The sequence below is a fragment of the Panthera onca genome, chromosome B2, assembly GCF_046562875.1.
Source record: "Panthera onca isolate mPanOnc1 chromosome B2, mPanOnc1 haplotype 2, whole genome shotgun sequence".
Taxonomy (NCBI): Eukaryota; Metazoa; Chordata; class Mammalia; order Carnivora; family Felidae; genus Panthera; species Panthera onca.
Window position 1 is genome coordinate 3,636,878 of NC_138343.1, and position 21,910 is coordinate 3,658,787.

The 21,910-nt window shown below is 46.5% G+C and overlaps 5 protein-coding genes across 5 annotated transcripts; 2 read left to right on the forward strand and 3 right to left on the reverse strand.

Moving 5' to 3' along the window:
• Positions 1-327: 327 nt before the first annotated feature.
• LOC132676007 (histone H2B type 1-C/E/F/G/I) lies at positions 328-773 on the reverse strand. Its single transcript, XM_060628190.3, has one exon. It carries the CDS (start codon positions 752-754, stop codon positions 374-376), a length of 381 nt encoding a protein of 126 aa, XP_060484173.2. The 5' UTR covers positions 755-773; the 3' UTR covers positions 328-373.
• A 971-nt stretch (positions 774-1,744) lies between these two features.
• LOC144616326 (histone H3.1) lies at positions 1,745-2,230 on the forward strand. Its single transcript, XM_078446534.2, has one exon. The coding sequence runs from the start codon at positions 1,771-1,773 to the stop codon at positions 2,179-2,181; it is 411 nt and encodes a 136-aa protein (XP_078302660.1). The 5' UTR covers positions 1,745-1,770; the 3' UTR covers positions 2,182-2,230.
• Positions 2,231-13,309: 11,079 nt separating this feature from the next.
• Positions 13,310-13,689, reverse strand: LOC132666620 (histone H4). Its single transcript, XM_060614627.3, has one exon. The coding sequence runs from the start codon at positions 13,655-13,657 to the stop codon at positions 13,346-13,348; it is 312 nt and encodes a 103-aa protein (XP_060470610.1). The 5' UTR covers positions 13,658-13,689; the 3' UTR covers positions 13,310-13,345.
• A 5,099-nt stretch (positions 13,690-18,788) lies between these two features.
• On the forward strand, positions 18,789-20,510 carry LOC132666555 (histone H1.3). Its single transcript, XM_078446535.2, has one exon. It carries the CDS (start codon positions 18,859-18,861, stop codon positions 19,525-19,527), a length of 669 nt encoding a protein of 222 aa, XP_078302661.1. The 5' UTR covers positions 18,789-18,858; the 3' UTR covers positions 19,528-20,510.
• LOC144616298 (histone H2A type 1-E-like) lies at positions 19,908-20,926 on the reverse strand. The gene is made up of 2 exons (XM_081795657.1): positions 20,869-20,926; positions 19,908-20,314 (listed from the first exon to the last, which is right to left on the reverse strand). Exons 1-2 carry the CDS (start codon positions 20,924-20,926, stop codon positions 19,908-19,910), a joined length of 465 nt encoding a protein of 154 aa, XP_081651783.1.
• Positions 20,927-21,910: the final 984 nt, after the last annotated feature.

Sequence of the window (21,910 nt, forward strand, 5' to 3'; positions counted from 1 at the left end):
ATAAAGGATGCCAATATGTAGAACTCGTCCAGGCTCGTCCGGACAGCCCAAGACTTCTCAGTACAAGCCCTGGCGAAAAATCTGCTAAGTTAGTTTCAATTTCTGAAACTCTCAATAGTTAAGCAGCCAAGCACTGCCTTGTTTTCGAAACAAGTTTTTCTGCTCAGGGCTTGCTTAATACCATCTGTTTCATGAACACAAACTACTGAGAAAACTAGAATGGGAAAGTAAAGACCGAGAAAAGCATTTCAACTGCCACATGGCTCTTGCCTAACACTACCAACACTCCAGGATTAAAGCTCTTTATGTGAAAGGTTGAGCGGCTCTGAAAAGAGCCTTTGGGGTTGGGTAACAGGACGCTTACTTGGCGAGTCTACTTGGAGCTGGTGTACTTGGTGACGGCCTTGGTGCCCTCGGACACGGCGTGCTTGGCCAGCTCCCCGGGCAGCAGCAGGCGCACGGCCGTCTGGATCTCCCGGGACGTGATGGTCGAGCGCTTGTTGTAATGCGCCAGGCGCGACGCCTCGCCCGCGATGCGCTCGAAGATGTCGTTCACGAACGAGTTCATGATGCCCATGGCCTTGGACGAGATGCCGGTGTCGGGGTGCACCTGCTTCAGCACCTTGTACACGTACACCGAGTAGCTCTCCTTGCGGCTGCGCTTGCGCTTCTTGCCGTCCTTCTTCTGCGCCTTGGTCACCGCCTTCTTCGAGCCCTTCTTCGGGGCCGGGGCGGACTTGGCTGGCTCAGGCATGGCGCACAAACGTAGCAAAAAAGTCTAACAGACTGAAAGCTGAGCGTAAGGCTGGCCTACTTTTATATGCCTCGTATGCAAATAGCGGCTTAATCTATCTTAACTCCTGATTGGAGCAAATGTGCCAGTAGAAACACCTTATGCAAATAAGGTGATTTTAAATGTACTTTCTGATTGGTCGTTTGTGTGAAAGCAAGTCTAGGCCCTTTTCTCCACCATCAGAGTTTTCCTTTTCAAAACTGCAAAAGTATATCTTGTCAGTAATACCTGTTTATGAAGTCTTGTGTCTTCCTAGATCCCGACCCGAAGAGACAAAAACCTGACAAATTTATGACATCTTCCTGCCGAATTGCAGTTACCCGGTTACTAAATGCAATAAAGAGAACACAACAATTAAGTATTTAAATTTTAAGAAAATTATGCCATGGCATTACTAGTTTGGTTTGCTCAAAGTCGGCAAAATTTAGGCTTTTTCACGAAGCGAAGGAGCGTCACATTTCAACAGCGGTGCGATTTTTGTTTCCTAGGAGCAGGGTGTCTGGAAGTGATGCCAATGTTTGTTGGTGTGTTGGTAGTTATGGGATACGGCGCTTCCTCGGCTAATATAAAACGTGGCTTCAAGCTCAGAAACAGAAATGACAAAGGACGATAGTGAACTGGATCAATCACGTTCAGACGGACAGCTTTTGAAACCGCTCAGGAACTTTAGAGGTTTCACTTTCGTCTCTTCCCAAATTCAATTCCAGACAAGAGGATTAAGACAAAACCAGTTAAGGTACCGTGAAACATTAACTACAGCCTGAATAAAGGACGGAGGAGTCTGAGAAGATAAGTACATTTCAGGATTAGGAGATTTTCTAAAGTGAGTCCTGGTAGCCAATCAGAAGGCCCATCAGGTTACTCAATTCACCGCGCGGAATTTGAAGATTCGGACCAATCAGGAGGACGTTGCCTTTATAAATAAGAGCCAGCGCAAAGGGACTTTCAGTTGGGCGTCTGGTGTGTATTTTCCCGTTATGGCTCGCACGAAGCAGACGGCGCGCAAGTCGACGGGCGGCAAGGCCCCGCGCAAGCAGCTGGCCACCAAGGCGGCCCGCAAGAGCGCGCCGGCCACCGGCGGCGTCAAGAAGCCGCACCGCTACCGGCCCGGCACGGTGGCCCTGCGCGAGATCCGCCGCTACCAGAAGTCCACCGAGCTGCTGATCCGCAAGCTGCCGTTCCAGCGGCTGGTGCGCGAGATCGCGCAGGACTTCAAGACCGACCTGCGCTTCCAGAGCTCGGCCGTGATGGCGCTGCAGGAGGCGTGCGAGGCCTACCTGGTGGGGCTCTTCGAGGACACCAACCTGTGCGCCATCCACGCCAAGCGCGTCACCATCATGCCCAAGGACATCCAGCTGGCGCGCCGCATCCGCGGGGAGCGGGCGTAAACTTGATTTCCGGATTCTGTGCCAACTTTGAACCCAAAGGCTCTTTTCAGAGCCACCTCTCGTTTCAATTTAAAGAGCTGTATCCTGGGCAGTACTGTCTGCGCAGTGCTTCCTCTCCCATCTCTCCCCTCTCCCCCCCTCCCCCCCCATGCCACGTGGGAGTGCCTCTAGGGGCGGCGGCATTTGCCAAGATTTCAGTAGCATTGGTACCTGTCGCGGGGGCTGATTCCCCAGCTTCCTACTCTGGCCTCCACCTGAACACGAGAAACTTCGGGATCCTTACCTTGATTGGGCCGAGTGCGCCCTTTGAGGCCTCTTGGCACTGTATCCTCCAGCGGAGGGTGTTTGACAGGTCTTGGCTTTTCCTTCCTGCCTTCGACAATGTGGAGTGTAGTGAGGGGTTCATACGGCCGCCTTGGGCTGGTGTATTTACCGGTCTACGAAGTAGTAGCGGCAATTTACGTCCAATCCCGAAATTGACCGGTCAGGATTTGGGAAATCTACAGAGCAGCTGGTTGGGGGCCACTCTTAAAGGGCAGCAGTTGATGCAGTTAGGCATATCAAGACCGCAACCTACCCGGAACCCAGGCGTGGGTTTTCACATTTCATTCTGAAATGACAGGAAGCGAACTGGGTTCCTGCGTTTGATAGGGCATGCGCACACTGATGTTCATGAGGGCGTGCTGAGTCGTGCGTGGGAGCAGTGAGGTGGCAATGCGTTTATTTCTTTACTGAGCAATACATCCTCCAGTAAAGACCGTCATCCTTTCTGTGCTGGAAATGGAGGTCGGTACCGGTACCCCAAACCTGGGTTCCACAGCAGTTCCAGAATTCACCATCGCGGTGTGGGCAGCAGCCTGTCTGTAGAGCTGCGGAGGGCGCCAGTGCACCAACCCTGGGGCCTGGAGTGAGAGCTAAGTATGTTCAGCACGCCCCCCCCCGGAAATCGGCTTGTTGCAGCTCCTCACTGAAAAGTCGAGGTTGTGCAGAATGTGTCTACACCCCGTATGAGAACCATGTAGTTTCTAAGGCAGGACTCAGAGCTTTCACAGGTGGTGGTGAATAATCTGTTAATCCTCAAAGAACCAAGGAGGCAACAGCTCCCAACTTTGCTCAAACAAATTCTGAGTCCTATGACAATCCCCAGCGCCGTGCAGGATTTGTACGCGCAGTCAGGTCTTAGGGACATTGGTAATGGGGAACTCTTAGCCTCATCCCAGGGTTTATCCAGCTGTGAGGTTGAGGAAAGGCTGGAGGTTTTTCAGGAACCAAGCGAACAGCTCTGCGTGTCAGTGGAAACACACATCCCATGGCCGGAGCCACAGGACGGGGATACCAGCATTTATTCAGCAAACACTGGAGACTCTTGGTGGGGTAAATCCTCGGCTACAGAACCCAGAAGTCAGATTTCAGAAACAACGGGAACTATGGTTCAGTCAGTGCAATACTTTTGAACCTTGAAGCAACCTGGCAAATGATAATAGCAACACCGTGGGATTCCTTTGTGACTATTCAAAAGGTTATTAGGCTCCCAGATAGCATAGCAGCACTTTTGTGTTTAAAAAAAATGTCATTTTAAGGTGGACTGCAGGAAATACAGAATAACACAAAACTGCCAGGGGCCGGGCAAAACAACCTGGTACATGGAAGTTCATAACAGCTTTATTTGCAATAGCCCTAAATTAGAATACACAGTGATACATTTGTATCTTTCAATGGGTGGATGTGAAATGTTTTCATACACCCACACATGGATTCCTGCTGGGTGATAAAAAGGGAGGTTAGTGATCCAGACAACAGCTTGCATGGATCTCAAGGGCTTAAGGCTTAGTGGAAAAAGCTACTGGGGAGGAACCCATTTTCCTCTACACTTGGAGGTTCTTTGGCTGTAAATTGCTACAGAAACAAATTGACAGGAGAAAAATAAACTTAATTATGTATGTGTGGGAGCCCCATCAGAATATGAGACCCAGGGGTAAGTCTGTCAGTTGAGATAGATTTATTTATTTATTTATTTATTTATTCATGCTTTCATGCATTCATTCATTCAAGTACTTATTCATTTATCTTGAGAGAGAGAATCCCAAGCAGGCTTCGCCCTCAGCACAGAGCCTGATGTGGTACTCGATCTCACGAACTGTGACCCGACCCAAGATCAAGAGTCAGATGCTCAACCGACTGAGGCACCCAGGTGTCCCGTCAGTTGAGATTTATAGGCCACCCTGAGCTAAAGGCACAGGGACCTGTGGCTTCAAAGGGAAATAGGGCAACCCACAGATAGGTATTTCATTCTGGTTGGGCTGCCCTCACAGCAGGGCGACAGAAGAGACCCCTGAGTTGGAAGACGTGCGGTCACGTAGGGATGATCTGTGTGATCTGACCAGCTTGTCAGTTGGCTTTTCTCATTTGTGAAGTTTCTGATCAAGGCCTTTGTCCAATCTCTAGATCGTTTTCCCATTTTTGTTATCGATTTGAATAAATATTGATTAATTAAATTAACTAGATAAATGTGGATTAATGTATTCTGGATCCTAGCACTTGGTCGATTTTAGATTCATATCATTTTCAGTTCTGTGACTCGTAGTTTTGCTTTTTACGTAGTCGCCTTTATAAACCGAACTCCTTGCTTTTAAGATGGGTACAGTTGCACGTACCCATTTGTTACTTTACGTCTTTTCTTTTTTCTGTCTTATTTTAAAAATGTCCTCTCTAATCCCAGGTCATGATGATATTTACTTATGCTGTTTTCTAAGAGTTTATGTTTTGTTTTTCACATTTCCGTTTTTAATCCTTGGGGTGGGGGAGCTTTAATTTCATTTGTTTTCCATGTGGCTACCCAGCTTTCCAAGCATCATTTACAGACAGCATCATATTTTCCCTGCAGGTCTCTTTAAAAAATTTTTTTTAAATGTTTTTATTTATTTTTTTTGAGAGAGAGAGAGAGAGAGAGAGAGAGAGAGAGACAGGACATGAGCAGGGGAGGGGCAGAGAGAGAGGGAGATATGGAATCCGAAGCAGGCTCCAGGCTTGGAGTTGTCAGCACAGAGCCTGACGTGGGGCTCGAACTCACGAACTGTGAGATCATGACCTGAGCCGAGGTCGGACACTTCACCGACGGAGCCCCTCAGGCACCCCTCCTTGCAGGTCTCTTATGCCACCTCTGCCCCATCTAAGTGCTCCTGAGTGTGAGGGTTTCTGGGCTCTCTGTTATGTTCCGGCGGTCATCGTGCCTGGAATTTTACCACTACATTGTTTTAACCATTATGCTTCGATGATCTTGACCATCTGGTAGCTGAGTCCATCTTATCACTTGTCACATAGAAAGAGATTAAGTATTGATTTGATTATGAATCCAAATGGAGCATCTTAGAGATAAAATAATTACTCCTTTTACTCTGGAAACTACGTTCTACTATGGCAAATGTAGTTTAAGTTCCCAGGTAAAATCTCAGTCAAATTTTCACAGTGTGACAAAGGAAGGTTAAGGCTACTTCAGTTAGGTTTTATTAGTCTTGTATTTGTTTCCTGTGGCTGCTCTATCGAATTAACACAATCTCAGTTGCTTAAAAAACACCCCGAAATTTGTTAGCTTACGCTTCTGGAAGTCAGAACTCAAAATGGGTCTGAGGAGTTACAATGGAGGTGTTGGTAAGACCGCATTCCTTTGTGAAGGTTTAGAGGGGAATTCTTTGGCTTGCCTGTTTCAGCTTCTAGAGGTCACCCACATTCCTTGGCTGGTAGCCCCTTCCTTTGTCTGCCAAGCACATGGCTCCAGTCTTTGCTTCCAAGGCCACTTCTGTGACTCTCATACCTCCTTTCACAACAATCCTGTGGTTGCACCGGGCTCCCTTGTGTAATCTGGAATCATCTCCTAATCTCCAGACACTCCATTGAAATGTTTATTTATTTTTGAGAAAGAGCAAGTTGGGGAGGGGGAGAGAGAGAGAGAGAGAAAGAGAGAGAGAGAGGGAGAATCCCAAGCGGGCTCCACATTGTCAGCACAGAACTCAACATGGGACTGGAACTCACGAACCATGCGATCATGACCTGAGCCAAAATCAAGAATTGGACTCTTCTTTAATTTTTTTTAATGTTTATTCATTTTTGAAAGACAGAGAGAGACAGAGCACAAGCAGGGGTGGGGCAGAGAGAGAGGGGAACACGGAATCCAAAGCAGGCTCCAGGCTCCGAGCTGCCAGCACAGATTCCGACGCAGGGCTCGAACTCATGAACCGCGAGATCATGACCTGAGTCGAAGTCAGACGCTCAACCGACTGAGCCACCCAGGCGCCCCAAGAGTTGGACTCTTAACCAGTCGAGCCACCCAGGCGCCCCACCCCAAACCCTCCATTTAATTCCATCTGCAAAGTCCTTTTCGGTCAGGTAACATATTCACAGGCTCTGGGGATCTGGACCCATCCTCATGGGTGGGCTGGGCTGGGTAGTATTCTGTCCGCCATGACCGCAAGGACTAAAGCCTTTTTGCCTCTGTGGGGGTTCAGAGCATGCCATCTCGATATATGCTGCTTCGATATTGAAGTGAAATCAAGGGGTGCCTGGGTGGCTCAGTCGGTTAAGCGGCTGACTTCAGCTCAGCTCATGACCCCCAGTCTGTGGGTTCGAGCCCCGCGTCGGGCTCTGTGCTGACAGCTCAGAGCCTGGAGCCTGTTTCAGATTCTGTGTCTCCCTCTTTCTCTGACCCTCCCCTGTTCATGCTCTCTCTCTCTCTCTGTCTCAAAAGTAAATAAATGTTAAAAAAAAAATAAAAAAAAATGAAATCAATTTGACTTGATGATCAACATATTGATTCTTTTCAGCTGAGGCACTTGAAAAACAGCAGAGGCAAGAAGGGTGCTCTGACCTTCCTTTTTCTTCCTGAAAGCAGGAGATAAAATTCCCTGTCCCGGGAGGAAAGAATATTCTTATTGGAGACAGGACCTCAGATGGAGAGAAATTTGTAAAACCAGACCTTGTTAAAATACCCCTTATCTTTCTTCAGCCTCCCTAAAGCATTTGAGCAACTTTTCCAACCTAGTGTGTAAATACACACGCCTAGCCACGTTTTTGGGTCTTCGTTTTCCTGTGAAGGTTCCCGTGCACAGGTAAAAGAAAATTTGTTTTTCTCCTGTTAAGTTTACCTCTCCTACACATCACTGTTGTGAAACAACTTTAAGTACCTAAAATACACAAACTCTACCAGAAAGTATTTAAAACCATTTAACACTTTTTTTTTTTTTTTTTAAATTCAAAGTTAGGAACCAGAAAGGCTGACTCTGGTTGATCACACACACATGAAGGGCGAGGGTAAGGGGATAGACTGCGTTCCAGGGAGGGCTGTGGGACCAGGCCTGAAGACACTTCCGGGTATAAAACATCTTTTTTTTTAAAATGTTTACTCATTTTTGAAAGTTTTTATACTTTTCGTATAAAAGTTTATTGGCAGCCTTTGATAGCTTATTCATTTCACTGACTCAGTCATTTCACTGAACAGTCTCTGCTGTCTCGTGCTTCCATTTCGAAGAGAAGTCTTTCGAAGGTGAGACCGATTGGTGGAGCCTGGCCACATATATCTCCATTGTGGCTGGGAGGGAGCCTGAGCATTGCCCTTCGGAAGCCTCGGTAAGTGAGGCCAAGTTCTAAGCTGGGAGCTGAATGCATTTATAAAGGCAATCAATGGACCAGTGGTTTGCAAATATTTTCACTCCAGGTTCCACGGTAAAAACGAAACAAAACCAACCGAAACACATGTACTTGAAACTAAAATTTTATGGGGTGATATTTTCATTTTTTACACAAGATGGTTGATATTTTCTATACATTTCCTTGCTTTTTAAAAAAATTGTTTTAAATTTTTTTTTTTATTTTTGTGAGACAGAATGTGAGCAGGGGAGGGGCAGAGAGAGAGAGAGAGAGAGAGAGAGAGAAAGACACAGAATCTGAAGAGGCTCCAGGCTCTGAGCTGTCAGCACAGATGCGGGGCTTGAACTCACAAGCCATGAGATCATGACCTGAGCCGAAGTCAGATGCTTAACCAACTGAGCCACCAGGGCACCCCTGCTTTTTTTTTTTTTTTTTTTTAAGGCTACATCAATGGATAGAGGTAAATCCAAATTTTAATCTTAGATTCAGAAGTGCAGCCAATAATTCTGAATAAACATACCACTTTCACTCAAAATAATTTGGATTAATTTGGGTGATTAAGTATTTTCGTAAAAGATCTGTTGCCATAGCTATGTTTCACACTGTATAAGTGAATCTGCTAAAAATATAATACCATACACTTTTAGGAAATCTACATTGTAGGTAAGTGTAACCCTAGCTACAGAACTGAAAAACCGTTTTTTTTTTTTTTTTTTTTTTTTGGCATGACACGTAAGAAAGGAAACATGAGCCGGAATGGCTCAGTTGGTTAAGCCTCCACTTTGGTTCAGGTCATGATCTTGTGATTTGTGGGTTCAAGCCCCATGATAGGCTCTGTGCTGACAGCTCAGAGCCTGGAGCTTGTTTTGGATTCTGTGCCTCCTTCGCTCTCTGCCCCTCCCCCGCTCTCTCTTTTCTCTCTCTCTCTGAAATATAAAGATTACCAAAAAAAAAAAAAAAAAAAAAAAGAAACCAAATGTGGAGCTCCCCGTCCCCCCCCCCCCCCCAAAAGGCTGCTGCTAATACCTCTTTTATTTTCTTTCTCTTATATAAACACATGCTGGCAACATAAAGTTTAGGAATTCTATAGCAAAAATTGCTATCCCAGTAAATAGTGATGAAAAACTGGCTCGCTTTCAATACACATAAGCTTATGAAAGTAGCATTTCTGTGAGAAAATTTTGGGTTAGGGTTGGGACCCATCAAATTATTTTCATTACAAATTAAGGGCTTGCAATCTGCATCTTAAAAGTCTGCAGTGGTGGGGGGCGCCTGGGGGGGCTCAGTTGGCTGAGCATCCAACTTCAGCTTGGGTCATGATATCACAGTTCGCGGGTTCGAGCCCCGCATCAGGCTCTGTGCTGACAGCTCGGAGCCTGGAACCTGCTTTGTATTCTGTGTCTCCCTCTCTCTGTCCCTCCCCTACTCTCGCTCTGTCTTTCTCTCTCTCAAAAGTAAACATTAAAATAAATAAATAAATAAATAAATAAATAAATAAAAAGGCTGCTGTGGTGATTGGCACTCACAAGCCCGATATTTGTGTAAAGGAAAATGGTAAGAGGAAAAAGTTCTAGGGGGGCAGATAATATTATTTAAAGGGGAGCAATTTGTATAAAAGTTTATTTGTGGCCTTTGATAGCTTATTCATTTCACTGAATCATGTAGTCATTGCACAGATATTTACTAAGCGAATAACATGTGCTAATAATTTATCTGGGTCCTGAGAATGTTAAGATGAAGATATTGTCCAAGTCTTCCAGAAATCTCGAGGGGAAAACGTATTAGTCATCACCAACAACTGTTTAAGGGTGTAGTAGCACCAGAGTTGGAGAGGGGACTCTGAACTTGTGTTGGGTACTTGTGTGGAGGGGTGTGTTTTTGGCTTGGGAGAATCAGGTGAAGTTCTCTTGAAAGGGGTGAAGGGATCCGGATATGCCCCCCGAAAATATGCTGCTTTATAGAAGCGCGTATACAAAGCGTAAGGATGAATTTTGTGTTGAAAGCATTTGGGTTCCTGAAATCTCTCTTTGCCTGAAAGCAGATCTGCTGGAAGCCGAGCTATCAAACCAGCCTGATGGCAGGGCCCGGGCGGTGGACGGATGGGGACTGCAGGGTGGCCCACAAGTACAAGTACAAGTGAAGCTTCTTGTACTCCCGCTTTCATGTAATTTGGCCTTAGCGTTGGTCGGGGCAGCCCCCCTACCAATGAAAGTACCTGGGGAATTGTCGGTTGGGGAATTGCCCACACCAGGCCCCCCGGGAAAAGAACCATTGGGGAAAGAAATAAGATTCCGCAGGGAAATTGTGCAGCCCCACATCCAGCCCTTGCCACACCCTATAAAGACTTCTCTACCTAAAGGAAGGATGGGCCCATATATTTCCCAGCCAAGGAGGGGACAAATGGGTTCAAAATCCCCACTCCGGCAAAAAAGAAACGTATCTATGGATACAAGTTACTCCAACCCCTAGGCCCGCTTGGCCCCCAGGAGGCATTCCAGATGATAACTGGACCTGGTGGGTTAAGGTACAGAATGGTTCATTAGTTCCTAGGCATACATTGTCCCTCTGGGAGCACATGAGGGGTGGGTTCCCAAGGCCCTCTTGGCTCCCTCCCCGCAACCCAGACCAAAGCGAATACCTTTGTTCCTTGTAGTGCAAATGGTTCAAAGAAACAATTAAAAAGTCCTATCCCTGTAAACGTTCCACTTGAGGTGTGGAGAGCTAGATGACCTTGAAAGGGCAGGAGGGAACGTTACAAGAAAATAACTATGTTGTTCCTTTATGGGTGATCACACAAAGGAACATTTTTAGAATTAGTTAATGCCTAGAAACATCGATAATGTGGCTACAAGGAATTTGCTAACACATATAATGCCACCCTTGCTGCAATAAAGCAGCCAGTCTAACACGCTGTTGTTGTCTGTGTCCATTTATTTTTTTATTTTTAATTTTTTTCGCCGACGCCGTTCATCCTTCAGGAACCCCTGGGCCTGCTGGGGCTGGACCTTGGCACAGATCCTCTCAAAATAACTCGGTTGTCCAAAATCAGTCCGCTCCTCAGAAGCAACTCTAGTGTCTTGTTGGAAAGGAGAAATTGGTACCACACCCAGACAGACTTTGTCAGAGACTATCACACCTGCCATCTACTCTTTTAGGGTCCATGTATCTTTCAAAAAGTCATTTGCTTTTCCATAAGAGCCCTTCTTGCCTCCCTGTCCCCTACTAAATTAGGTACATACACCCCCAAACTCTGACTTCCGCTTTGAGTTACCTCCCGCTGAGTGCTCTTTTGTGCATCTCTGATACACAGGCTCAGCTTCTGTCTGTTTTCCTTGTTAGGCTGTGTGTTTCCTTAGTCTTATGTACAGGGCCCCCGCAACGAACCTACGAGGGAGCGGTTCAGGAAGAAGATCCTGGAAACCTCCAAAAAAAGCCGAAGGTTCTTTATGGATGAAGAAGTATATGTAAAGGAGACGGCTGATGAAAAGAAAGTTCCAGGTAGGATGAGTTGTTCCGTATTCTCAGCTAGAGAAGTCCGTGGGGGATGGGGGAAGGGGTCTGGAGATGGCCTGTGCAGGTGAGCCGGGACCAGGTAAAGCACAAGACTTGGATTTTATTCTGCAGATGTTAGGAGAACCAGTGAAGGCTTTTTATTTTTTGTAGTCTTGCCCAGATGGCATCATGAAATGTGTAGTCACTCAGGTCCCTGCGGCGAGGCAGAGGGATTGTAGCTGGGAAGGACGCAGGCGGACAAGTGTCAGGACCCTGCGGTCATACAAAGGCACTGAGAATAGGATTGGAAGGCTGTGTAGAAGAGGCATAACTTCCCTCTACCCTTCCAAGGTCTTTGGCTGGGCCAGAGGATGAAACTGACATGAAACAGATTAACAGGAGAAAGCATACAAATGTTATTTAGTGTTTTTATGTGTCCACTGGGGTCTTTACAGGAAAATGAAGACCCAAAAAGTGGTTAGGCCTAAGTGCTTACATACTTAGGTTGTAACAAAGATTAGGTTGAATAAAGATGAGTGGTCATGAAATAAAAACAAAAATAGGAGAGGGGGGTTAAGGGGTTATTTTAACAAGGTCTGTTTGTATAGATTTCTCTCAGCCCTGACTCCTTATTTCTGGTGATGAGCGTTCTTCTCTTGCTGATATAGGGGTGACACCTTTCACACGGGATAATTCTCTGCTTTCAGAGAGAAATGGGAAGGTCAGAGCCCCATTCTCGCATCTGCTGTTTTCCAAGTGCCTTTAGCTCAAATAATCCTCATGCCTAAGTGCCATATTTTGGGGTGGCGTATTCTGCTACTTTTCAGCTGATAACTCGGTTCTTTTCTGGGTGCCTGGATGTCTCAGCATCGATGGAACAGTCAGGAAGAGATGGCTCAAGGAGGATCTCTGGACTGATGTGAAGAGAACACCCATTTGTTCATTGGAAAGAATCACAAGCAGAGGAATCGGGCCCAGAAAACAAACCGAAGTATCACGGAGAACACAGGATCTGGGTCAGGAAGAAAACTACCACAGAAACGGGAGATTGTGGAGGGAGGAGTGATGCAACAGGATCAGCTGTAGCAGGGATGACATTTTTTGTGATTTTGGATCTGGCAATTAGCAGGTCACTGGTAACCATGGCAAGGGTATTTTTTTCCTAAGTTTACTTTATTTTTGGGGAGATAGAATGCGCGCAAGTGGGGGGGGTGGGCAGAGAAAGAGGAAACGAGAATCCCAAGCAGGCCCTGCGCTGTCAGCGCAGAACCCCATGTGGGCTCGAACCCGCGCGAATCATGAGATCATGACTTGAGTTAAGCTTAACCGCTTAACCGCCTGAGCCACCCAGGTGCTCGGCAAGGGTATTTTTAGTGAGTGGTGAAGTCACATAATCATGAAGAGTGACAGACGTGGACCTACTCAAGATTACTTGGAGATTTAATAAAATGTTAAGGAAGTAGTGAATGAGAGGTATGGGTTAAGTTGATACTGAATTATAGATATAGATAGATATATAGATATAGAGATAGAGATAGACATAGAGGTATAGAGATGGGAAGGAGCCAGTAGAGGAATATGGAGACTTAATTTGCGCCATCACTGTCAGATTAGGATATGCACCTAGCAAACTTGTCCAATCAAAACTTACTGGTGGTATTTGTGGGCCCTGTTAACAATGAGGACAAATACGAACTCCGTGTCAGAAAACCGGTAGCACGGCAGGTCCGGCGTGGCCTCAAGGCCAGCTGCCTGCCGGACAGGAAAATGGAGAAGAGGGCAGTCGCTGGCGAGAAAGCCCGCGCCATAAAGCCGCCAGAACACACGCACTGGAGGCAGCATTCTCCCAGCTGAGACTTCCCTCCCCTGGCTCCGCGCACATGACCGTGGCCATGTCACGTGGCTGCCCGCCTGCAGTCAGAATTAAAGGGAACACGCACAAACCTTTCTCGGTTAACAGCTCTTCCTGTGACCGAGTGGGTGGCCCTGAGAAGGACCTTTTGGGATTGCGCGGAGGCTGCAGGTGCGCAGCTTAGCCCCCGAAGCCGTAGAGGGTGCGGCCCTGGCGCTTGAGCGCGTACACCACGTCCATGGCCGTGACCGTCTTGCGCTTGGCGTGCTCCGTGTAGGTGACGGCGTCCCGGATCACGTTCTCCAGGAACACCTTGAGCACCCCGCGGGTCTCCTCGTAGATGAGGCCGGAGATGCGCTTGACGCCGCCGCGCCGGGCCAGCCGCCGGATGGCGGGCTTGGTGATGCCCTGGATGTTGTCGCGCAGCACCTTGCGGTGGCGCTTGGCGCCCCCCTTGCCTAGGCCCTTCCCGCCCTTGCCGCGACCTGACATAACTGCAGTAGCGAGTCGTCGCACAGTGTGGTACCTTACCGGCGGCTGCAGCCCTTTATATACCACGGTCGCGGACCTTTTAGGAAACCGGAACGGCGCGGGCGGGAACGAGTCTGTGCCCCGCCTCTTCCCACTTCCGCCTTGCGGGCCGCGGCTGAGGGGGCGGGGCGCGGAGCGCGGGGGCGGGGCGCCGGGAGGGGGGGGGGTGGGTTGGTCTGGCGTCCGTTTCCTCGCGCGGGTCAGAGCTGTCGCTTCGTGTGGCTAGTCCTGTGCCTGCGGGGGGGGGGGGGGGGCGGGGAGGGGGGTCTCAGACAATCGGCATTGGAGAAGTCTCGTAACCTTGTACCATTTATAGAAAGGAGGCGGTGACCCTACAGGTGCCTATGAAAGCGAGGCATTATTTGTAATTGTAATTTGTAAATTACAATTTGTAATTTGTAATTGTAATTTGTAATTGTAATTTGTAGTTGTAAATTACAACTTGTAAACAATTAAAATTAGCTTTTAGATGCGAAGTTTCTTTTAAAAGTAAAATAATGACTTCTTACAATTTTAGCAGCATTTATTTAAATTTGGTGGATCATGAAACAATCATTCCCCTCTGGCAGAACATATACGTTTACCTGATTTTCAGCATTCTTGATAAGGAACTCTAGGAAGGGGAGCAAATGTGAATTGAATTTCTATTCTGATTCCAGATTTATAAAGCACTATTTGCATTGTAAAGATGAAGAATCCCAGGCTTGGAGAGCTAACCCTGTTCTCCTAAGTGGTATTTTACCGGATAGAACTGAGGTCTTCTAATTCTGGTCTTAGGATCTTGCCACCTACCACAGATCTATGTCAGTAAAACATTGCAGATACATCATGCTGAGTAAAAGTTTGCCAATTAACAGGATTAATAAAAATAACGCTAAGAAACTCTGAAACTCGTCCAAAGAGTTAAGGTTAGTGAATTAAGGCGTCACACAGATGACGCACTGATATGCTTAATAGACAAACTCCGACAGTTACGCATCTTCCATACATTCACATTAAGAACCTGACTTCTACGTACTATGAAAGGTAATTAAAAAAAAATTCCTTCTCTGCTGGTACTTACGATATAGGCAGTCAGAAGATTATTCATTTCCCTTAGTCAGACACTATTTGAAATATAGCTCAGTTACTGCTACCTGCAGACTTAACACACAGTGATGTCCCAGGCACCAAAGAAGAATCACTAATTTCTTCGTTCAAGAACTTACATGCCAAGATCGGTGTATAAATACCAGGTCTGCAAAGACCATCCTACACGTTCTTTCAAAGAACTGAAAGCTTAGGAGAGGGAAGAGAAAAGGAAACGGTGAGGAGTCAGACATCAGCTCAGAATACTAGTTTCCGCCTGGCAGCAATGGGTGGACCAGCTGTATCTCAGCAACATGAACATCACCTGGGAGCTTAAGACACACAGACTTTCAGGCCCCACGCCAAGTCTCCTGAATTGCTAGGGCATTTTTAAAAGGATCTTCAAGTGGATGGTACGCTTATTCAGGTTTGAGAAGAGTGGTTTTAAAGCTGGGCTTCCCAATGTTGGCCATTAGCCACAAGTGCTCATTTAAATTTCCATTAATTAAGGGGCGCCTGGGTGGCTCAGTCGGTTGAGCGTCCGACTTCGGCTCAGGTCACGATCTCGCGGTCCGTGAGTTCGAGCCCCGCGTCAGGCTCTGGGCTGATGGCTCAGAGCCTGGAGCCTGCTTCCGATTCTGTGTCTCCCTTTCTCTCTGCCCCTCCCCCATTCATGCTCTGTCTCTCTCTGTCTCAAAAAAAAAAAAAAATAAATAAATAAATGTTAAAAAAAAATTTAAATTTCCATTAATTAAAATTCAATCAAATTCAAGATCTCTTTGGTCACCCCAGCCACATTTAACTGCTCAATAGCGTATGTAGGTAGTGGCTGTCTGTGTGACAGTACAGATACAGAACGTTTTCATCATTGCATGTAAGTTCTCTTGGGTTGTGCTGTGACAGTGAACTTCTTCTGAGGAACTTCTAGTCCAGACTGGGAAGGGTATTTGAAAATGGGGCTTACTGCAGGAAGTGGGGGTTGGAATATTTTCAAAGTGTGATAGAGCGTAGGCACCTTCTGGGTATACCAGATCTAGATAGAGAAGAACATATAAGAAGGAAATTGGAACTTTGACATTGTAGTGCGCTTCTGAGGAAATACAATGAGATATGGTTCACCTTGGAGAGGAGTTTCAAGTGGGAGAGTGTCCTCGGATGAGATCATCGTGATAGGAAATTAAAATAGATGTGATTTCTTGTGGTCCTTCTGAACACATCTGGTTCTAACACAATGCTCTATCTGCTATATAGCCTTTATTTTTAATTCACTCGTTTGATATTTATTCAACATAGTCCCTTTTCTCCTTGAACTTTGAAATTCACTGAATTTTGGAACATTTAAGCATAGCTGCTGTGGGCTGACCTGCTGAGCACTATCTAGACCTCTCACAGTGGTTTACTATGAGGAGAGGGAGGTTAACACCAAAATGGGGAGAACAAGAATTCATAAGTGAGCTACCCATCACCCATCTAACTGGAGTTCCTCTCAGTTATTTTTACATGTATAAAATAAACGGTTCAGGTCTCGGTCTAACGGAAAAATCAATTGTTTTAACATATATACAGATTTGGGCTTCAAAAGTAATAAACACAACTTTTTTTGTGTGGGCTACGAAAATAAAAGGGGGGACGTTTCAAGTGTATAATACCTGGGGGTGAGCCAGCTTTCTAGATTCTCGTCCATGCTAAAGTTACAGAGAGGATAAGTACCTGGGTCTCAGACAGTAGAAGTAACTAGAACAGCCAAACCCCATCCTTGTCTAAACATTTGGGGAAGAACTTTTCAGGTGAAATCAAGTCTCAACTATTGCTTCTCTAGGAAGGGCAGATGTTACCTACAATTAAGGAAATAGCCCTGATGTCCTCTCCCTTATGTGGGAACCAGTAAGAGTTGTACAAGAATGCAGTGGTGACATCTACTGTAGGAACTATTTTCTTTTTAAGGTGTATTCATTTTTCAGAGACAGAGAGAGAGCATGAGTGGTGGAGGGGCAGAAAGAGAGAGGGAGACACAGAATCCAAAGCAGGCTCCACGCTCAGAGCTGTCAGCACAGAGCTCGAAGCGGGGCTCACACACACACTGTGAGATCATGACCTGAGCCGAAGCTGGATGCTCAACCGACTGAGCCACCCAGGCCCCCACTTTTCACCTATCTGAAATTGAGTCTTTGCAACCTAGGGGACAATTCCACTGATTATTCAGCAACTGATGTTTTGACTACCATGATGACCCAAATGGTAAACTTTTAAAAATCTCAATTTAAATTCTATCTTTGGGTCTAGATAATATTAGTTAGTAGGCTCCGGTCTGAAAAGGGCCTGTAAAATGTTTGGGGCCACTGCTATTGCCAATGACGCTATAGAGGACGACAAACAGTCCCTTCTAGACACTCCTAAAATGCCTGCCGAGGGAGAACTAAATGCTGCATATCCAATCCTGTAAGTTTACCTCTTTATACACAGTATTTGTATTTGGTATATAACATGGGTTCAAGTCCCATAGACTTGTATTCAGTCAGTGCCAGCCAATACCTGACTAATTAAAAATAAGCCAAGTGACTTTTATGAAATTAGTTAAGTGTGGAGAGATGACATCTTTAAAGCTGATTATCCTATTTTGGATTTATGTGAGAAAATTCTTAAGTCATCATTGGATGGAAGCTGGAATAACTACATTTTTGGAAAGAAGGATATTTGTTAGAAGAAACATAACACCAAGATACTTATTTATTTTCACAAGCATGTAGTTTAATTTAATTATCTGATTATTTGGTTGATAATATTAAATTTGTGTTTCATTATCCAATATTTACCCAATTTCATTAGCTCTGTTGTGTTGCAAACTACAAGAGATGGAATAATAAAGTGGGTCATACCTGCCGTGAAATGTTTGTTCAACTCTTTTGGTGGGCATAGGTAGCCAAGTAAGTTAGGTTGTCACAGCGTAGTTCATAGTCTGTTAGTCAAAAGCCCAGGGAGAATTATGAAAGTCCAGAAAGTGATTTCAATGACATTTTTTTTCTTTCTAATCTTGTGTCCCTACTTGCAATGTTGAAAAAGAGTCAAATAACATTTGCACTTTAAATTTCATTCTGAAATACAGGAAACATGTACAAAATTCTATGCTAAATATTGGAGTTAAAAAATCTTAGGCTGTCTGTCATTAAGTAATTTAGTTTCAAGGAGACAGATGGGATATAAACACGTAGCTTTCTACTCTTCAACTCATATGATGTAGACCCACCATTCCATTGTTTCATGATTCTCTTTTCCTCTTTGCAGTTGATGTATAATGCCGATCCTAGGTCTGAAAAACCTATTATACAGTGTTTTAGGAAAGCTGCTATTAAGAACTGTTTATCCGGAAAACCCATGGAGCCACCTCGCCCCCCATCCTTCCTGAAATGTTTAAATCCCCCAAATACGGGGATCAAAATCCAGTTTACACACTGGTCACTCAAAGACTTAAAAAAGATTCTATTAAAAAAAATAGTTATCCATCTTGTACGTAGAATTTTCTATCCCTTTGCCAATTCCCAGGGCTTAGCGCAAACAACTGCGGGAGAGTTGTGCTACTGCTCCCGAGAAAAAAGCGTTTTTCCTTGTATATTCGAATAAAAACGAGCTTACTTATATAAATTTGCAAAGAAAAGAATGTGCAGATCCATGTCCTGGAAGACAGACGTGCAATGGGAACAGAGAGAAATAGTATTTTTAAGGAAAATCTGAAAGTTGTCTCAGTTTGACCGAAGTTTTAAAGAGAGTTGGGGGAATCAGGAAAGTTTCAGGGTACTGGTTTTGAAACTAGGGATAGCAAATAAGGCAGGGATGAAGCCTGAACACTCTCGGATCCGTTTCCCCCAAATCTCTAATTATTTCATGCCCAGATTTCTTACGTTTTTCTTCTTTTTTAAGGGGAAAGAAACACAGCCACACTGCAGAGCGGAGGAGCCCTTCTGAGCGGCGCGGCGCACGGCGCAGGCAACCAATCATCACTCAGCCACTCGCTATATAAACCCCCCGCCGCCGGCCTCCGAGACGCGCCGCCCTGACAGTTTGAGTTTACTTTTTGTCTTAGTTGGCAACGCGGAAGGATGTCGGAGACCGCGCCAGTCGCTCCTGTGGCGCCCGCACCCGCAGAGAAGGCACCTGTGAAGAAGAAGGCGAAGAAGAGCGGCGCTGCCGCCGGGAAGCGCAAGGCGTCCGGGCCGCCGGTGTCCGAGCTCATCACCAAGGCCGTGGCCGCCTCCAAGGAGCGCAGCGGCGTGTCCCTGGCCGCGCTCAAGAAGGCGCTGGCGGCCGCCGGCTACGACGTGGAGAAGAACAACAGCCGCATCAAGCTGGGCCTCAAGAGCCTGGTGAGCAAGGGCACCCTGGTGCAGACCAAGGGCACCGGCGCCTCGGGCTCGTTCAAGCTCAACAAGAAGGCGGCGTCCGGGGAGGCCAAGCCCAAAGCCAAGAAGGCGGGCGCGGCCAAGCCCAAGAAGGCTGCCGGGGCGGCCAAGAAAGCCAAGAAGGCCGCGGGGGCCGGCACCCCCAAGAAGAGCGCCAAGAAGACCCCGAAGAAGGCGAAGAAGCCCGCGGCGGCGGCGGCGGCGGCCAAGAAAGTGGCCAAGAGCCCGAAGAAGGTGAAAGCGGCCAAACCCAAGAAGGCGGCCAAGAGCCCCGCCAAGGCCAAGGCCCCGAAGCCCAAGGCGGCCAAGCCCAAAGCTGCCAAACCTAAGGCGACAAAGGCAAAGAAAGCTGCGCCTAAGAAGAAGTGAAGGTTGTAGAGGTATGTCCTGCCTCCGAGTTCTCAAAGGCTCTTTTCAGAGCCACCCAACTATTTCAAGCGGAAGAGCTTAACTGGTATCTATCTGTAAGGTACTTTTTTTTTTTTTTTTGTTTCTTCGTCTTAACACTCATCCGTCGTCAGCCTTACAGCCTTTGGTTTCCTTCCTCCCATCTTGTTTAAATATTCCCGCCGGAGCATGTGATTGGTCCGCTGCTTTCGAGTTCAGTGGCTCTAGAGGGACCTGCCGCCTCTCCTTGCAATTCTAATCTGTAAGCTCATGTCACTAGGGGCTACAGTTCTCGAGAAGTTTGGTGGCTCTGAGAAGAACCTTTGACTGTTTCGGGCAGGGACCGTGAGTGGTTAAACTCCTCACTTGCCCTTAGCTTTGTGGTGGCTCTCGGTCTTCTTGGGCAGCAGCACGGCCTGGATGTTGGGCAGGACGCCGCCCTGCGCGATGGTGACGCGGCCCAGCAGCTTGTTGAGCTCCTCGTCGTTGCGGATGGCCAGCTGCAGGTGGCGCGGGATGATGCGCGTCTTCTTGTTGTCGCGGGCCGCGTTGCCCGCCAGCTCCAGGATCTCGGCCGTCAGGTACTCCAGCACGGCCGCCAGGTACACCGGCGCGCCGGCCCCGACCCGCTCGGCGTAGTTGCCCTTGCGGAGCAGGCGGTGCACGCGCCCCACCGGGAACTGCAGCCCGGCCCGCGACGAGCGCGTCTTGGCCTTGGCGCGAGCCTTGCCGCCCAGTTTCGCGCGCCCACACGTGTTTAGAGAAGGGGCTGTTGTGTAAAAAGCCGGTCTGAAGACGGGGCTATTATAGTCACTGGATGTTTCCTAATGTTTCTTTCCCATTGGTTTGCAGATGTTGTTCTGAGTTAGCCAATCAGAAGGTACTCTTGATTTGCTGGGCCCCCAGTGGTAGAAAATTCTGCGCCAGTTAGAGGTTGACATTAAAACTTGTATATGTTGGGGCGCCTGGGTGGCTCAGTAGGTTGAGCTTCCGACTTCGGCTCAGGTCATGATCTCACCGTCTGTGAGTTTGAGCCCCGCGTCAGGCTCTGTGCTGACAGCTCAGAGCCTGGAGCCTGCTTCCGATTCTATGTCTCCCTCTCTCTCTAACCCTCCCCCGCTCATGCTCTGTCTCTCTCTGTCTCAAAAATAAAATAAAACATTAAAAAAAACAACAACAACAAAAAACTTGTATATGTTGTGAAGCAGTAGAAAATCTTGTTTTTGTCCCCCCCTCCCCCCCCCCCCCCCTTGGTTAGTTTGAGGCCTCCTTTGGGGCACTATTCACGCTATTCTCCTATAAAGGTGAATAATTATTTAGCACCCCGAGGCTGAGGAACGTTAAAAAGTGTAAAAGTCTTCTCTGGTGGTTTGCTATTCATCCTCTCTGCCAGATTTCCTTCCCCTGGATTCTTGAGAGGTCCCAGGGAGGCATGGTTGGTTTGAATATTTATGCCGAAGAATGAAAGAATAGAAAGGGTGAAACGCAATAAAAGAAAAATCTCTGGGAGTCTGCGTGGCTTGTTAGAGAGTTCCCGGAGTTGGAGTTGAGGTGACCAGAGCAAAATATTTGGATTCTACATGGGTTGATCTTCCACCAGGGCCGAGGTAGGTTTTATTTATTTATTTATCTATCTATCTATCTATCTATCTATCTATTTATTTATTTAAATTCAAGGAAGTCCACTTAATTTTACTGGGAAATCTTGGCAAAAATCTGATCATTATGGGGCTGTAAAGGTGGATGGGGAAACATTTTTATTTTCTCAAGGAGTACATGCACTTTGTCATTTCCCTCAATTATGTGTGTAGGCAACTAATCACAATGCATTTTGCTAGTGCCTGTGGCTTTTCCAGTAATGACAACCACAGGTGTTTTCTTATCAGCTTCAAGTACTGAAGGTATTTTGAAATGAAGTTTGCACTCTGAGCTCTTGACACTGACATTCATCATTACACCTGGTGCCCCTTGTTATTTGATGTGTCCCTGATGAAACACATCATTGCATACACATCCTTAAAAGAAATACACTTTGATAACTGCATTTGAATGTCGCTTTCCTATCCAGTATGCTTTAAGTATGGAGAAGGTGTCTAGATTTCCTCAGACTGTCCGTAGAGTCCATAGCAGGAAAGAACTCAGATACCGCTGATCACATCTCCAGCGGGCACAGATCACTCAAGGTTCAAGTCCCTTTTGGCTTTGTTTCTTGATTTGCAGCCTTCCTCCCCTACGCTTACGGCTTAATAGCTTATTAACATTTATTATTTTCAAACTTTGTTAAAACAGGCCTGGGGGATGTATCCGAGAGTATCTTTCTAGCTGTTCTTTTTTTTTTTTTTTTTTTTTTTTTTTTAACGTTTAT

Bases quoted from the DNA above. Each gene is read 5' to 3' on its own strand.
- LOC132666555 (XM_078446535.2), top strand. From the start codon at position 18,859: ATGTCGGAGACCGCGCCAGTCGCTCCTGTGGCGCCCGCACCCGCAGAG.
- LOC144616326 (XM_078446534.2), top strand. From the start codon at position 1,771: ATGGCTCGCACGAAGCAGACGGCGCGCAAGTCGACGGGCGGCAAGGCC.
- LOC132666620 (XM_060614627.3), bottom strand. From the start codon at position 13,657: ATGTCAGGTCGCGGCAAGGGCGGGAAGGGCCTAGGCAAGGGGGGCGCC.
- LOC132676007 (XM_060628190.3), bottom strand. From the start codon at position 754: ATGCCTGAGCCAGCCAAGTCCGCCCCGGCCCCGAAGAAGGGCTCGAAG.
- LOC144616298 (XM_081795657.1), bottom strand. From the start codon at position 20,926: ATGAATAGCAAACCACCAGAGAAGACTTTTACACTTTTTAACGTTCCT. The intron at 20,315-20,868 runs GTGCTAAATAAT...TTTACACAACAG, and splicing joins TAACGTTCCTCAGCCTCGGG to CCCCTTCTCTAAACACGTGT.